Below are 18,668 nucleotides of genomic sequence, written 5' to 3'. Positions count from 1 at the left end.
TGGAAATACTTACAATTTCCCAAATCACAAGGTATCATGCTATATGTGACAAAAAACCAAAAACCCAAAGATATTAAAATTAATGTTAACATAAAACTACTACTGTTGTCAGTTTGGGCAAATCTGTCCACAATATTAAAATTAGACAAAGATAACCCGAGTAAAAATAAAAAGCAGTTTTTAAATGATGATTTTATTTTTGAAATAAACTGTTTGAAAAATTAATTGCCCCCTATACCTAATTTTTCGTGCCATTCTTGGCAGCAAGAACTGCAATCGAGAATTTGCCATGATTGGTAACGAGTGGTTCGCATCGCTATGGAGGAATTTTGGACCACCTTTCTTTGCAGAATTGTTTTAATTCAGCCACATTGGAGGGTTTTCTAGCATTTTTCTGTTTTTTGAGACATTCTGAGGTGGACTTGCTGATGTGTTTCTAATCATTGTCCTGCTGTGTAATGAAAGTGCGCTTGAGGATCAGGACATGAAATGAAGAGTGATGAAGAGTTGTTCATTTACAGCAAGTCATCCAGGTCCCAAAGCAGCAAAACAGCCCCAGATCATCACACTACCACCACCATGTTTGACTGTTGGTTTGATGATCTTTTTATGAAATGCTGCGTGAGTTTTATGCCAGATGCCAGGATATCAAGTGGGTTTTAAACCTGTGCTACAATAGTTAGTTCTATAAAGGGAACTCTGTTCATTTTCACCCTTGGTGTGGTTCGTTGGTGCAGATGTAAATACTGTAATCACACTCAGATGCAGCCCAAAATAAATGCATCAAGAGGGATGTGGTTTTGGTCCAGTTCTAAACAGACTCCATGCCGTGATCCAATCTCAATCTGACCCAACTACCAGGTGTACACTTCAAGTTTAAGCTAAAAGTCTTCCCGTAGCGAGATATGCTTCTCATTCTTGGATGTAGCAGGGTTTCCAAACTGGAGCAACTAGACATAGAATGAATCAAGACCTCAGTTGGACACATACTTTATCTACAAGTCCAGAAGACAGCAGACATATCAGACCAATAATTGGACTGAATGTGCATTGTATGGCTAGAAACCATGTGAAAACAACCTTAAGCCTTGATTTTTTTTGTATCCGCAAAACTGCTTTGGATCCCTCAGTGTTGGAGTCTGAGTAACAAATTTCAGCATCGGATAATAAGCTTGAGGGAAATCTGCATACATGCCTGTTTTTAAGTGATTTGCAAACTTTTCTGTGGAAAATTTACATTGCAATTGACCAACTATGGATGCATCCCAGGTGGTGGACTTCAAATATGTAAAACAGAAATGACTACTCAGCTGTCGGATCTCCAGCTGTCTATGTCCATATATGCAACAGAATGTAAATAAAACTTCTATCTTCTAGTTTCAAACCACTTGTTGAAAATGATATCTACGGAGAGGTCCTCAAATTTATTGCGTCTAACTCACACTCTAAAAGGACACACGCAAGAAGGAAGACAGCAGCAATGTGGAGACCATAGGACACCAATAAAATTCAGCAACTCGTAGCGATGACAGGTGAAATAACCTGAGTGACGCGATGCTTATCTGATCTCAGCCACTGGTAGCAAAGACTGAAATGAAACATTAAACAGTTCGAAGAGGAGTGATTCATTTTATACACTGAAGAAAGCAACAAAAAAATTCTGTAAAAATACAGTTTAATGAACCCTTTTAAAAACAAAGGATTTTTTTCCTCCACATCGAAAGGAGCCAGTTGAGATGGTTCGGGCATCTGACAAGGATGCCTCCTGGGCACCTCCTGGGTGAGGTGTTCCGGACATGTCCCACGGGGAGGAGGCCCGGAGCAGATCCAGGACACGCTGCAGAGATTATATCTCTCGGCTGGCCTGGGAACACCTTGGTCTTCTCCCGGACAAGCTGGAGGAGGTGGCCGAGAAAAGGGAGGTCTGGGCTTCCCTGCTTAGGCTGCTGCCCCCGCGACCCGGCCCCGGATAAGCAGAAGAAGATGGCTGGATGGATGGATTATTTCTTTTTTTTCCCTTTCAACTATGCATGTAATTTTACTGTTTACCAATGATGTAAATGCCCATACACTTCAATAAAAATCCATTAAATACTGGCAGAAAATTAACAGGACAATTAACAGACACCAGTGGTGGTGCATGCATTTCCCCTATTCCTGGACATTTACAGTGTAACCTCAAGATTTATTAAAACAGAGACTAGCAGCACCAAATGCTCCCTCACGAGAAGCTATAATTAGATTTTTCTTTCTTTTTTTTAGCAAATCAATTCAGTATTCTGCAGATAATTGTACTCAAAGACACTTTTTTTAACTACTATGCTATACACCAAAAGTCAGTTCAACTATTAGTTTCCTTGCTCGTGGATGCTAACACACATGGACTAAAGCATCCAAATCACTGAGCAAAAACTAGTTAAAGGATGCTAAAAAAAAACCCTTGAAAAAACAGAATTATAAACAACCTCCGCTGCTGCTCATTAAAAACAGACACAGGAGAAAAATCCCACTGAGAAAGTAGAAGACAATTACAACAGATTGGCTTCCATAACAATATTAACACCAAAGAGCATCTGCTTCAGAGCGCACTCGAACATGTGTTTGGTTACATGCGTGCGCGCAGAATCGAACACACTCAGCTGATCCAAACAGCTGAGTGGCGTTAGATAGCACTGGATGAACTCAGACTGACAGTTGTGTCTGTCAGTCTGTGTGCGTTCACTGTGCCGAGGTCCTGGGTGGGTTATGTGTTAGGCCATCAGGGCAATAATAGCACAGTATGATAAAATAAACTCCCATTAAGCCTCCTTACTTCCCCACACAGACAGCTGAGGCTGGGGTGAAAATTACAGGCTGTGGAAGTACATTCAGTTCCAGCAGATGCCTTTAGTCACTCTCACTGACCCTCAGCTGCCCTTCTGGCTTTATTTCCCCTACTTATAGAGAGGATTTACATGTACATGTGCATCCTACATAATCTTATATAACTAAAATTCCTCAGTAACTCCGTTATATTTGATTGAGCCAAGACGTGGTTTGCAGGGACCTAATCGCATAAGTCATTTGGTTGGCACATATTGCATGCAAGGTACGAATTCTCGCTGCTGCTGTGTGAACTCTGACACACAGCCGTGGGTGGGTCTGCCCCTGCTTTCCTCTTAGTAGCACAGCGGCATAGGCGCTGTGGTGGCGGTGCCAGCCTGCTTACAGCCCCTCAGGGATGAGGGCTGCTGCCGCTTCTCGAGCGCTCAGTGAAATGAAGGAGATGACAAGAGCGGGGGAATTAACCCACTGAGGGCCCAGGAAGGAATAATGAGAGAGATCTGACTATTCTGGTGGAGTTACGCAACTGGCAGCAACACAGCCCACGTTGTTTGGGGCTGCTGCGGTAGTTCATTATTAATATATCCTTGTATATTCTCATCTACTACTGTGCGCTGAAAGCCAGAGGCTCAGTGACTGATGGGAACTCCTCCTTGCCCATCTACTGGTTACAAACAGACAGTAAAGAAATTAATGTGAGATGTAATTAGGGACGTCTTTAGGCTCCACTTTAATACAGACAGGCTTAACTATTCAGTGACCCAAGAGTAGGAGGATCTTTTAGAGAATTAGGGCTCTTAAAGGAAAGAAATTAAAAACTGGTTAAAATCAAAGCTGACTATTAAGTCTCTAATATGAGTCAAACTCCATCACACTTGATCTCCCAGAATGCAATCAACAGGCCCTTTTAGCATGGTAAATAACCGTGTCTTTCAAACTCCACATCCTCCTAAAGAAATCTCTGATATCAGACTTTAAAGGGCCCCGCGGAGATAACAAAGACATTATACAACAGTGCTTCCTGTGATGAGTAATGAAGTTTTTCAGTATTCAGTGTTATTCTCAAGTACAAAGTCATCGATGAAACAAGTAGGCACTGAAAAAAAGAGCTTTTTTTGTTAAGTATTGCTCATTAAAATGCTGCTTGTTATGAATGAATGGGAAACAAGTAGGTCATATACTTGTGTGCATGTGTTGGTGTGAGCATGTAGTAGTCCTGGTTGTGTTTCGCTGTTACACTTTCTCGTGCCACTGCTCTCTGAGGGGCATTCATCTCCACATTTCCACAGAGAGAGTGTCCTACTTAGAGTCCCCTGAGACTTACAGTTAAACAGTATTCACCTTTTACCTCTGGAGGATGACGTGGGTGGGGATGGGGGGGAATTGCCTCTCTGTATCTCCTGCAGGCTCGGTGCATGTGCGTTTGCCTATTATCGGATCATCTGTTTAAAAATGTATAAACCTTTTATGCTCTCCTGTCAAATATCTCACAAACTGGGGCGCAGCATAATTCAGGGAGGGTGACAGAAAATCATTGTGGACAAAACATGATCTGCTGCTCAGATAGCCAATTACTGATGATGAATGCCAGCGAGGAGAGGGCAAAATATGCAGAGAGGCCGTCCCCTTGTCAAGAGCCGGGCTGCAACCCAGATGCTTTCTCCTGCTCTTTCCCCTCGTGACACAAACACCTCTAGCTCTCTCGCTTTCTTGGTCTTTCTTGACCCTGAACTTTCTCTGAGTGTATTGATCTTTTTCGACAGCGTCCGTTTGGATGGATGGATGCTCAATTAAACGTTAGCTTGTTGCACGTCCGACTCCGAAACTCAACGGCTCCATCGTTTTAGGAACGTCCCTGAGAGCAGAAAGCGTGCAGGCTGCTGTGGCCGCACGGCAAACGGTCCTTTTGCTTCAAAGGGACTGTGGCTTTTGGAGCATTGAATCGCTCTTCACAGTCACTGTATGTGTCAAGATGTACAGGAAAGGCTGGTGATGTAACCCCACAACAATACTGTGCATTCAAACCAAAGTATGGCAGGCACGTACCAGAAGAACCAGAGTGTCAGTCATTTATCTTCTGCAGTTAATTAGAAGGAGTTTCAGTCTGAAGTTTGACGGGTCGAATGTCCCTGACAGCTGCAGTCAATTAAACCAATAGTTGAAAACAGACCCAACACTATGAAGTTTGGTATGCTCGATGTTTTTCTTGAACTGCAGCGCATGCTTTCTCATGAAAATCAATATAACCCAGATCAAGATGGACGTCTGCTGGTTAGTGTATCGTTTTATAGCGAATTTCACTGAAATCCTACTGTAACAGTGGTTTTAAAGGCCATGCCGGACATTTTGAAACAGCATTTGCTCCAAAACAAGCAACCACAGCATACGAGCTGCACTTGAGGCCACATTCGAACATAAAACTTCCCCACAGTGCTGTCAAACACGCAGTCCAAAGCACACAGACATAAAAAGAGGCCCAGAAAAACCCAAAGCTGGTTTGTGCTGAAGAACCAACTAACGGGACAACAAACTGCACGTCTAGTTTTTCATGTACACGTTCTGACACGCGTTCCCCTCGAGGCCAGCCGAGAGGAAACATGAAAAATTTTGATATATGCTTAAATTCAAACAGTCTTTGCTGCTTGCAGAACATCCCAGAGTGCTTTTTCCAAAAGGAGTAAACTTTAAAAAAAAATGCATGTTCACTCACCACGGGCAAGTTTTAAAGTGAAATAATTACTGCACTTACATGAATGTCAAGCTAATTCAAATCCACCGGCCGACCATCATACTTGAAACACAGAAATGAAACTCTTGGTAAAGAGAAACAGGAACATAAACTCATGTGACTTTCAGATCTTCTAGTACTTGATTAAGCAAGAACATGATACGAAACATGCACACGCAAAAATGTACTTAAATAGAACAGTGGTGGTGCATGCATTTCCCCTATTCCTGGACACAAATAGTGTCTTTTTAAGTACTTCACTTTACCATTTTAAGCTATTTTACACTTCAATTTATTCAGAATGAATCAAAATAGTAACAAGTACAAAATTTAATTGGATGATAGAATCCAAAATGTAGAACAGCTTGGGACACATTTGATGCTAGCAAGCATTTATAGCAGCAGAGGGTTTTAAGAAGCACGCTGCTTATTTTATCTGTTTTTAATAGATTTTAGAGAACAGTAATTCCCCTTCTACTTGCAGTATCGAGAGAACAGTGATGACTGACCTTAGGTTTAAGCAAAATTGTCTCTCTGATCTCTCCTCAGGTCAGGTCTGTGAGAAAGTTTCTGGAGTTTCTATGGATCCTGTAGAGGTAATTTTTAGCAGTATCGAGAGAACAGTGATGACTGACCTTAGGTATATCAATTTAAACAAGAAAGATCCTAACGGTATATCAATTTAAACAAGAAAGATCCTAAAACTCTTTTAAACTAGACGCCAGTCGCGGGCCTTCAGAATAGGAATATGTTCTGTTACAGCTGCTTCAGAGGGAAAGTTTAAGTCATCACAGTCATCGGGGTGGGAGTGAGGAGTCCACCCACACTATTTTCCCCTGTGGCCTCTCTGAGGATGGATTGCAGTGCTATTGCATCTTTCGTTGTGTCTCCTAATCCATAGATCTACTGGCTACCTAATCATTAAGGGGCACTTTGCTGATTTTTCACTCAAATCTTTATTGCAAGCAGAAGAAAATCCAACATAAATCTTTCTAATGCATTCTGTGTCATGTGAGATAAGCTTAATTGGTGCTGGTAAAACTCTCCCGGCCATTATAGCACTTTTTTATGAATATTGGCTACTTTATAATATGCTGTCAGGATCAAAGTCTACCAACTGAGGAAATGTAGTGAAAATATTATTTGGGCTCCTTCCCAGTTTGCTTTAGCATATGCAAGTAGTGATTCTGAAAAATCTGAAGGTGTTCCTTTATACACAAGGGCACCGTAATTGATTTTGCAGGCTTTTCATTGCTGACACAACCACAAAAGCATGTGTGCCGCCCCTCAGGGAATCAAATCAGGGTTGTCTGGTAAATGTGTAAACCGTTAAACTATGGAGCCAGTGCAAGTAGTCATTTTGAAGATGCTATTCTATATATGAAAGATAAACTTGCCATAATAAAATGTCAACTGATTTGAGCACTTTGGTACAGAAAGTTGTACATTTTTAAGGAGGAGAACAGTTTCTGGCATTTGAGTGGAATTTGTCAAGATGAAAGTGAAGTAGGCATGGAAGTGAAAAACACTGCAGTTCTGTAAATGGTCACTAGAGGCCGCCTGCCAACGTTTCCCTTAATGAAAACTGTATTGGAGTGAATTTTAATATGTTAGCATCATAAACCGAGGGACGGGACTACCTGCACAGCAAGTGAATTAGCTCTGCACAATTTTTTCCTTCTGATTATTAAGGCTAATAAACACCAATACTCAACACATATACTCAAGAGTTGAATTTTTTTGGAAAATTCGTCCTAAAGAAACAAATTTTGAAAAAAAAAAAAATGAAGTCACCATGAAGCAATGAGGAGCTGGTGCTGATGTTTCTAAACAAGAAAAAGGGAGAAACGGAGGTTCTGGATTCATCCAATTCAAAAGAAGGCAGCAGGGAGAATTTCATGGCTTAATCCAGGAGTTGCAGCTGTATAATGGCCACTTTCAGGATGTCAGTGGGGCAGTTTGAGCTGTCAGATCACTAAATCTGAGGAGGCAGAATAATAATTTCAGAGAGCTGAGTGACTCGGAGCGGCATCTAGCTACGTGTGTGAGGTAAAATAGGATTATTGAGCTACAGTGCACAGTGCAGCGGTCTGATTGGTTAGATCTGTTTGTTCACATCTGAAAAATTGAATAAATCGAGCTTGGTTTGGTTTGGCTCACAGCACATTCCTGCCCCTCCCTGAGCCTGGTTGTGTCAGAGGTTTCTTCCTGTTAAAAGGGAGTTCTTCCTTCCCACTGTTGCCAAGTACTGGCTCAACGCGGTGGTCTGATTGTAGATTTCTGATTGTTTTCTCTTTATATTGTGGACTCTTCGCCCTATAATATGAAGAGTCTTGAAGAGTTGTGATTTGGTGCTATTTAAAAAGAAATGAATTAATCTGAACAGTATAACCAGCTGCTGGCTGTGGTTTCATATATACAGAACAGTTATAATATAAGGCTGTGAGCTGCTTCACATCTTCTTAACTCTAAACTCTACGTTACACAGAAAGGCCACACGACAATTCACTTGCTGCTTACAACTTTAAAAACATGCTCCACCGCTTGCTGTAGCAGGACTAAAATGATATAAATTATTACAGTCCCCCTCCACCCGCCCCACTTCCGCTTTGGGCATGCTCATTTTAACACAGAGACATGGGCTGATCCCACACAAACAGTTAATAAGCTTTTCAGTCAAGGAGCTTATGGCTAGGCTAAAACATTCAATTCTTCCCAATGAGCTGTCCAGTAGGCTATTGGTATTAATGAAGATGTGTTGGGAAACATCTAACACTCCAACACTTCCCTGGAGGTGCAGATAATCAGCTTTTCTGAGCAGCACTGGCTGAAATAGATTCATAAATCTGTAATAAGGACCTGCACTTTACAGCACTGACTCCAGCTCTTCTCTCTATCTTCCTCTCCATCAAAATGCCGCTCTGAATATCGACTTCGCTGTACGCACACAGAAGTCCAATGTGATTCTCGAGAGAGGTGGAAGGCTATGCTCTGGGTAAAAGATTGTCTGTCGAACACTTGAGCCCGGTCTAGATAGAAAATTGCTGTAAACAGCAGAGTGGCAGGTTGTGCGAGGGACTCTGAGCCAGCCAGAACTCACAGTAGCTCCTCTCGCTAGCCGAATGCTGCACACACCCCTGCAGGTGTGGTCCACACATCATAAACACTTTATTAATGTACAGCAGCGTGTTCCAGGAATAACCTCAAAAACCAAGAGTGGATGAAACCACGGGCGTTTCTCCAGATTCATACATAATTGCAGCTTCAGTATTTTTTGTCCTTTCTCTCTGGCGACGAAAATAATCTCTGACCAAGAAGACTCAGAGGAAATCATACTTGGAGATGCCATCGGTTTGCAGAAATCCCAGCGACTGCTCTTCGTCTCCATGCATCTTCTCATATTATACATCTCTACTTGCATGTAAACAGTCTGAGTCCTTTAACGACTGAGTTTATTTTTCAATTATCGAAGGTTAATGGACTCTGTGAAGGACAGTCTAGCATCTAGGATGGAGTGAGTGTGACAGGTTGGCCGATACTATTCCCTAATATTTGCCTATCGCGAGATATGTTATTATCGTCCTAGAATCCCAGCAAGCATTTCTTTTCTCCACATAACGTCAGGGTGAAAAAGTAGTTCCAAAACGAAAGCTGAACTAAAGCCGTGGACGTTATTACAATGTCAGATCAAGTCATGTCTTCAATGTTACGTCACCTAGAAGTCCTTGTTGTCTTTATTGGTTAGAATAAAATGAACAAACATACAAAAAAAGTTTACAGGTGCCTTCAACTCAGAATCTAAAGCTTTTGAGTTCATTACTTATGCTACTGAGCTAACTGGTTTCTTATGTGAATGTTAGCATTCCTGAGTTTATGAGGCTGGTATGTTCGACAGAGAGGGGATAATTATAAGAGTCTGGCATGTAGAGTTCAATATACGACAAATGAAATTGAATTTAGGTGTAGAAAACCGTAAACAGACTTTGGTAATACTGGTCTGCGTACGTGGGGAAGATGTTAGGTGGGTTAGCTGTTAAAAAAGACAAAGACATTAGATTCCATCTTAGAAATTTGATTTGTATTTTTCACTTTTGTAAGATTCCGAACTAAGCTCTATTCTATGTGGAAACAATGTAATGTCTGTCCATCTAAAGTTCAGGTTTTGGAGTCATACTGCGACCAGTTTTGACCAAGGGAATGATGTCAGGGTTTTAACCATGTTTGCCGGGCTATGCTGCCTCCAGTACTTGCATATAAAAAGAACATAATGGTTAAATACCGATGACGTGGTGGGGTAGTTTAGAAATGGTGAACAGTTCTTTGTCCAGGAGAGCTCTTTTGATATCATCGTTTGCAATCCTCTCAGGACCTGTCTGATTAGTTAAATTGCTGATTAATGTGTAAATATTAAATAAAATAATTGCTGGGAAGTTATCGCAATTACCCCAGTCTTTTAAAATGATAATAGGTTTTTCATTAACTCTAAGATTTTTTGTTCTCCTGACTAAATCACAGCTGGCATTGGCCTGAAGTATTGCTCAGGCTCTAATCTTGCTGCTGGACCAGAGAATGGGCAGAATGACATTACGTCTGTTCAGGAGAATGCAAATAGCTCGCCCTCAGAAAGGGAAAATCACACTGGCGATAAAAGCGTTATTTGTATTTGTTGTTTTCCCAAGACGGTTTTCTTAGTTAGAGTTGTTGCAGTGACTCCAGGCTGAATTCAACAAATGCATTCAGCAGTGTGTAAAAGAAGCAGCTTCATTGTGACGTGACAGTAGATACGACACAATTTAAAGCCAATTGGGTAAGATTTTCAAGCAAAACAGACTCTTGCTTTGCCATTACTGCGAGCGCAAGATTGTAATTTGCCCTAAGTATCTGTCATCACTCACTCTGCGGGAGTGCAGAGCTAAACTCAGATGTGACCTAATCTGATTAAGTTAAACGGCTCGTCCATTGATACCTGCCTCGCTGTGAAGTTATCGGAGCGAAGCCTGAGTGATTTTGCTTAGCGAGACTGAGCCTGGCAGCCCTTGTGGCTCCCCTCCCCGGCTGCAAGTCCAGCCATTGCATTTCATTGCATCAGAAAAATAAATAAATAAAAATGATAATGGCTGCCAAATGAAAAGTGTAATTTGAGTTTGGAAAGATGACTCTGGTTGCTTCGAAACATCTACACTTGAATCAGAACATTTTGCTTCTTTGTCAGATTAGAAAAAAGAAAAAAAACTACAGCACGATGCAAAACACAGCCCGAATGTGTTCCAAGCGATCTGTTTATTTTCCAAAAGTATGATATGCATGACTTCATCCACCATCCCCATTATGATTCAATCCTTCATCTCATTCAGCCATTATGCATAGAGCTCTAATCAGCACCTGACCAAATGTTTTTAAAAAATGGCGCTAATGAGTTACTACGTCTTTACTTGGAATGAAACCGATAGGACTCTGAAAATAGCCTGCCTGTGCTCTGAAATATTCAGTGTGTGTGTGTGCGTGTGTGAGTGTAATGATTTGTGGCTTCAGTGGAGCCCAAGCAGGCCACAGAGTAACTTTCCTGGACAACAAGTGCTGTTTGCTGTCTGCTTTGACAGAGACGGGAGTGAAGGGCCGGGGCGCTGTTCAGGAAGCTCCCTGCTGATGCTTTTTTATGTACGACAGCAGCCATTTGAGGAGCCACAGTGCACGTTTGTGTGTGCAAGTGTGTGTGGGTGTGTGTTAGGCCTTCTTTGGTCAGTGACTGACCCTGGATTTTATCCCGCCAGATTAACTGTCAGATTCCACATGTCATCTGGGTTTTACTGCTCAAGACGAGCGGGGCAGGAAAGTGTGGGAAATAAGTGCAAAAAAGCACTCTGAAGGAAAGAAGCAATATTTAATTTTTTTTTTCCAACTAATTTCCTGGATGATCTTACTCCTTCTCACTGGGTGATGAATGTGTGCTTTTAGTGGTAGTTTTGATGGATTTGTTTATGGTGGGTTTTAATTATGAAGGTACAGTAAGCTGCTGGGGAGGGGGGTAAACATTGGGAAATTATACGGTGGCACATAAATCACAATTGATGGAGTCAATTTCACATTAAAGCAAAGCCCATTTTAACAGTGCAGGCTGGGAAAGCAGTGACTCAGAGTGGCTCGTGTATGTCAGTGTTGCTCAGTGGTAGGTGATGCGGGAAGGTGACCTTTTCTCCAACAGAGCACTGGGTGTAGCAGGAAGCTGTGGTCCCTCTGGCCTCCAGGCACCCTGTGGCTCACTTGGATGGGTGCTGGTGGCTGGCGGGGGAAATGTCAGAGCCCTGAGCTCCGCGGACGCTCGTGTACCTCCCCAGTGTGTGCACACAGATTCCGAGTGCTCGTTACACAACAAGATGTCAGCGCAAATGAAAATGGAAACATGCATCAGTTTAAAAAAGACTGGCAAAAACCACTTTCAAAGTTAATGAAAACTCCTGACTGATGAGGGGGATTTGACACTCATGTCGTCGCCACATGGTGAAGCGCAGAGTCTTGCGTAAAAAAAAAAAAAAAAACAACAAAAAAGAAAATGTGTTTTCGCTCAGCCTGCATAATCTGCAGAGCAGCTGTTGAGCTGTTGTTTTCAGCCACTTTTTGTTTTTTAACTCAGCAGCAAGGGGACATTTCCCAGCAGCATGAATAGCCAAGACACTTTCAGTTACATGAGGATACTTGTTTTATGAACGAGGATGTACAGAAGAGAGATAATAATGCAAACTTCTGTTTGTTGTTGTTGCTTCAGTGATATTGCTCAGATGGATAAATGTGTGCAAACCTATCACTAGTGACTTTGATGTTGATAGGCGCATAAAGACACCGTCTTCTGACCTTGCACAGACAATCACATGTTTAAAGTCATGTGCATGCAGTTTGCAAATACCACAACCTCCTCTGATCAGTTGTTATTGGTGGTGTGCTGTTTTTAATGCATTTTACAGTGTTGGTGGCAGATACAGGGATGTTGAGAGTGCAGAGGGGGGGAGAAGTAGTGGAGTACCCGCCCCCAGTAGTAAACCCTGCTCACTCAGACCTAAAGAAATGGCACATGTTATAAGTAATAAAATGCTGGGTGGGATATTTCTGGCTAAAATAAATAAAGCTATGAGTGATATAAAGTTAGAGCGGACTCCAAGCACCAGCCTGTATAGATATTTGCAGGCTGAGCTGGGGGCTCTGGCTCTTAATGTTTCCCTGCTTCAAGCTGAACAATGGAGGTTTTCCGTCGATACTCTTGTCTTGCTGTTGCACTCCGGAGCTCAGTATCCTCTCTGCACCGAGGGCTGCAGATCTGGCAGATGGGCACTGAGTCAATCTAAACAAGCAGCGGGCTCTCCGGAATACATGGAAACCGAAAATTCACGCGTTTTTTGATGATTTTTTTTTGTGAACAAAAAAGAGTCATGTGTAACATTTCTGTGCGCCTTACCTTTATCTTGACTTGAAGAAATGCTCTCCTCCTCTTTCGGATTTGCAACCTGTGTTATTATGGACGTGTTGTCCATGGAAACGAGATGTTACGCACCTTCGGCTACACCGTTTTATTCCTTGGCAAACATTACCAGGCGCACTACAGTCCCCCTGGCTGTGCGCAGGCTATGGAGCGTCCGCTGTTTGCAACGTTAAAATCCCATTTTTACTCGAAGCGTGCACTTCCCATACCCGGCGCTTACGAGCGAGACAAAATATCAGCGAGAAGAAGAAGGAACAGAGGAAGAAGCGGTCAAGACGGCCTGTCGAAAATGTGAGGTGACAGTCCGATGTGCAGGAGACAAACAAAGCATCAGTCCCGCATCGAAGCCGTTCGTGTCCGCTGTGGCTGTTGCAGGCAGCATAGCCCCCGCCTTCTGCTGCCGCTACTGTACGCTCCAGCTTCTATCCACACACTACAATATCAACTGCGTGATACGGTTACAGTGTTTACCCAGAGATGGCGACCGTCGTCCTACCGGCCCTGCAGGCTGACTACAACAGCAACACGCCTGCAACATTTCTATTATCCTCGTCAGTCCATGCTGAAAAACCCTCTCAGTCCGCCCACCACCCACCGATTGTTGCTATCTTTTCATATCCCTGCAGCTCAGGGAGGGGGAAAAGGAAAACTTCACACTGCATGCAGACTCGGGACATGTTTTACGACCTGCTTTGTAATTTTTTATCTTATTTTTTTTTCATTATGTTTGCTTTTTAAAAATTATTATTATTATTATCATTATCATTATTATTATTAATTTCTCAACAAAATAACACTGCACAAAAATTATTTTTTTTAATTTAATTATTTTATTTTTTTTACCCTTTACACTAATTTAAATAAATCCTCTTACAGTTCAAGGAAATTAATTAAAGTGGAGTAATACTAAATAGCCCATACTAATTCAGTGAAACCTAGCTGTAAAATCTCACACTGTAAAAATGTCACTGTGTATAATTTACCTTAAGTTGTTTAAAACAAACAAACAAAAAAACAACAAAAAACGCCTTAATCCCTGAAATTTAAAGAAAGGAGGGGGCGGGGCTGATGACATGGCTGTAAACATTTCCAGAAAAAAAAGAAAATCTCACTCAAACTCATTTTTATAGCTTTGGCAACTCAAAGCCTGCCTAAAAAAGATAAATATTAGCCCATTTGTTGTTTTTAAAACAATTTCTCATTACAAATAAACCTTTTACACAAAAATCGCCTTTTGCGAAGTGATACAAACTTGAGCTACAGCATTAGATATGTTCAGATCACAGTATGATGATCCCAAACCTACACCCGAGGTCATCTGGAATCCTGCAACAGATGGTGTGGCCCCTGCAGAGCCATGATCTCCACATCATGCAGTCAGTCTGGGATTACATGAAAAGACAAAAGAAACCCAGACAGCTTAAATCCACAGAAGAAATATGTCACGTTCTGCTGTATGTTTGAAACAACCTACCTGAAAGATAGTTTAAAAAATTAACTCATATATACTTCAAAAGCATTCACTTTCCACTTTTAATGTTCAAGCCTTTTCAAAAAGTATTGCATATAACACAGAGTAGAGCAAAAGCTGAGATATCGCCATAGTTTGTCCCTAAATGGGGCTAAACTCCAAGTTTACCATAATAGCTTGACTCTGACATGCCCTGTGCCTTACATAGTAAACGTATTTGTTTTTAAATGCATTCTCCAATCCCAAGAAGAGATAACCCTGATGGCTGAATGCTCGTTGTTGTTTTGAAACCAAGAGACTAGCCTATAAATTACACGTAAAATCAATGAATTGCTTCTTGTTTACATCATGTAGCTCACAACCATCGCGCGTGCACTGCAGATTCTCCACGTGCACTGCTAAACAAACATTATTCATGCTGTTTCAGCCTCAGTGGACCATAGAATGACAACAGGGGAGATAAAGTGGTTTTCTGGTCTGTTGCCAACGATGACGTCTCTTAGTGTTCGTCCCTCTTCACCTTAGCTGTCACTTTAATGGAGCCGAAGCCCACAAAGCCCTAAATGACCCCACCTGAGACATGTGCATGATTGCGCGCGGACAGCGGGAGAACCGATGCTTCTGATAATTAGTATGTAATCTCCCCGCTGAAACGATGGTTTCACTGCAGGTCAGCGCCTCGGCTGTGATGTTTACAATAATGTATGTGTAACAGCTGACACCACAACCACTTTGCACAATTGTCTGTCCCCACCTGGCAGTCTGTCTCAGGTTTCTGCATCTGTCAAGACTGCATGGCTTCTTGAAATCCGAGGGGATGGAGCATGTCTGTAACCATGCTGGTGCACTTTGCATAGATAACTCATCAAAGGCAAATGTTGTAGAGTAAATATATCTGTGTAAGAACCTGTTAGAAACAGTCTATCAAGAGGATTTAGGATTGTTAGCATTAATAATAATAATAATCATAACCGCTAACAGCCTGTAATACAGGAGTGCCAAACATAAGGCCCAGGGGCCAGAACCAGCTCAGCAAAGACTGTCCCACTGGACAGCGTCTTTCATTTACTACGGCAGCATTTCTTTATCATGTAGAAAAACTACATGTGAGGCACTGTTTACAATAACAGAGAGGGGAATTTCACTGGTTTGGCCCACTTGATATCAAAGTGGGCTGTATGTGGCCCACAAAGAAGAATGAAGAAAACCAAACCAATGTCTTCATTAAAAATGGTATAAATGCTTTGAGGTTGTCTAAAATCATTTTGCATCCTTTCTATTTGGAAAATAAATAGATACCCAACTGTTTATAATCATGTTCATAATCATCTATTCTTCTATAAACTTTCTAGTGTGCAGTTATACCTGTTAATAAGCTGTCAGAAAACACATTAGCTGGATGGTCGATTAGAGGCTTTTCCTGATGAATGAAAAGCATCTAGACTAGAGTACTGTCTCGAGTCACCCCTAATTTCTTTATATGGGAAAGTGGGAAATAAGTGCATTGATTTACATGTGCAAAAGCAAAAACAGAGTTTGTATAAGTTTGAAAGTGAATATTCTGTGCATCCACCTTTATTCTTCAACACAGCCAGAACTCTCTTTGGTGAGCTTTCTTGTCATTCCTTTAAGTAGTCTTCAGGAATAGTTCTCCAGGCTTTTTGAAGGACAGTCAAAGCTCTTCTTTGGATGTCGGCTGCCTTTTCTTCTGTTTCCTTTCAAGATGATCCCACATTGTTTCAATAATGTTGAGGTCCGGGCTCTGTGGAGGCCAATCCATGACTGATAGTGTTGCATTTTGTATTTTTCTGTCCAGGTATGCTTTTACTGCATTGTCAGTGTGTTTGTGTCACTGTCGTGCTGAAAAATGAAGCCTAATCAAAATCTAAAGGCACTTTTCTGTGTTCATAATTTCAGTTTTGAGAAGATCCACAACACCACTCTCTGAAATATAGTCATAAACCATGACAGAGCCTCCACTGTGTCTTACAGATGCCTGCAGACTGTAGTGTCTCACCTCTCTCCTGACCTCCTCTGTGCATGCTGACGATGATTTGAACCAAAATTTTCAAATTAGGATTCAAGACTCCATCAGACGTGTTGTCATTGATTTTCAGTCCAGCTCACACTGGTTCAGCTCTTGAGTTAGGTGCCTTTTGTATGTTCGGATGATTAACAGTTCAGTACAAAGTTTATGATTATCTGTTAAAAATACTGTAGAGTTGGTGGAGAACAAATTAGAGTGAAAAAAGTATATTTTGGACTTCGGTTTGGCCAAACAGAAAATACAAGTCCCAGTTAAGCTTCAGTTAACTTATACTTGAACTGCTCAGCTGTTACCATATTAAATTAAAAAGTAATAATATTGCAGTGTTTTGCTCATAGGCTGTTATCACTGCCCCCAGGTTCTCAAATGTAATTATTTCCAGTTTCAGCAATGATGCTATGAGGGAAACGACACTTTGATTACTGAGTGACAACCAAAAAGTTACTCTAATTAATGGCGTTCAACATCCCATGATATCAGTTCATAAACATAAAATATACAGGAAAAGTTATAGGAACATGTAGTTCCAAAGCAGATCAGTTCACGGGTGTAGCACTGCTTAGCATCTCATATCACATGAAACACTACAAATAAAACCACAACGATGAACTGTTACACTTGCTCGACACATGCAATTATATACAGTTCTTCATCTGCAGGTAATCAGAGAGCTGTATCACATAAACATAATGTTCAGCACATAAATATTACATGTAAGTACCTCCTTGTTGATCTTCTGCATGTTCTATTAAAAAGAAATCAGTTTACTGTGGCCCTGAAGCAGCAGCCAAAGAAAGTCAGTCCAGAATAAATAGTGCATAAAGAACTTTAAAGCTTATTCAGGGCCACAGATTAGGCTCTGCAATAACAGCTGCAAGACACAAGTACTTGGAGAGTGGAGCGTGTCAGCAGGATAAAGATACACACATGACTGACCAATACTAAGGTGAAATATGAGAACAAACACTGGTGGAGTCACTTTTTGATCATGGACATCAAACGCTGTTGGCCTCTGACATTTCTCTGACTGAGGCAGGGGAAAAATGGCACCGCTATCCAGCACCAGATTTCTGTTGATGAATAATTAAAATAAATATCTTCTTGATATTAACTTTGATAGGACACAGATGATCTTTTTCACTGCCTTCAAATGCGCTGTCAGACTGCGGGGTGCTTGAATGTTTTATGAGTGTGGGTGTAGTTCAGTAAGGAGCTGGTATCACTGAATAATCTCTCTCGCTCTGCATGAGTCTCTCTGTGTCTGCAGGTTCTTGAGCCTTTCAGGTTGCTCTTAAACCTCTATATACCTTTCAGCATCGTATAAACAGTGGCACAGTGAAGCGTGTAAAGGGACACAGAGTAGCCTGAATCCTGCAATGTAAGGCAGCACATTTGTATTAAAGCTGCAACTGGACCAAAAACACTTTTGTATAAACTGGGACACTCAGAGTTGCAGGTGCTTTATTGCAGCAAATGTACAAGTCGAATTGCAAAAATTTGGGACCCTGTGTAAAATGTATGGCGTATACAAACAGAATTCAGTGATGTGCAAATCTCATAACATCAAATGTTTCAACTGAGACATTTTCCTGTTTCATGAAAAAAATATTAGATCATTTTGAATTTGATCATAGCAACATGTCTCAAAAAAAGTTTAGACAAGGCCATATATATATATATATATATATATATATATATATATATATATATATATATATATAAATCAATATATATATATATATATATATATATATATATACGAATCAGTAGTTCACTGTGCTATCCATACAGGCAGGTTAAACCTCTATCATATAAGAAAAAGCCATGTGTGAACATGATCCTTCTCTGGACCAAAGCTCATTTAAAACGGTCTAAGGGAAAGAGGAATGGGACTATTCAGCTTGTTATCGGCTCTCAGTTTAAAAGCCTTCATCTCTGATGGCATGTGGGTACATTAGTGCCTATGGAGCTGGCAGGTTGCACATCTGGAACGGCACCATCAATGCTGAGGTTTCAGAGCAATATTTGCTTCCATCCAGGCAACAATTTTCAGGGAAGGCTTTACATGTTTCAGCAAGATAATGTTAAACTGCATACATGTTAAACAGCTAGCTTCATATAGAAGAGT

The 18,668-nt window shown here is 41.2% G+C and overlaps 1 protein-coding gene across 2 annotated transcripts in view; it reads right to left on the bottom strand.

The window, feature by feature from the left end:
* ctdspla (CTD (carboxy-terminal domain, RNA polymerase II, polypeptide A) small phosphatase-like a) overlaps positions 1-13,746 on the bottom strand; it is a 34,693-nt gene extending 20,947 nt beyond the window's left edge. The window contains exon 1 of one of the 2 annotated variants that reach the window (XM_031732473.2): positions 12,999-13,746. In XM_031732473.2, the coding sequence (XP_031588333.1) occupies positions 12,999-13,074 (76 nt within the window). In that variant the 5' untranslated portion in view covers positions 13,075-13,746. The remainder of the gene's footprint in view (positions 1-12,998) is intronic. The other variant, XM_031732474.2, reaches the window with a different exon arrangement.
* Between the last annotated feature and the right edge of the window lie 4,922 nt (positions 13,747-18,668).

Source organism: Oreochromis aureus, linkage group 9 (genome assembly GCF_013358895.1).
Source record: "Oreochromis aureus strain Israel breed Guangdong linkage group 9, ZZ_aureus, whole genome shotgun sequence".
NCBI classification, from domain to species: domain Eukaryota; kingdom Metazoa; phylum Chordata; class Actinopteri; order Cichliformes; family Cichlidae; genus Oreochromis; species Oreochromis aureus.
Note: the sequence above shows the minus strand (reverse complement) of the source record. Positions and strands in the feature narration are given on the sequence as shown.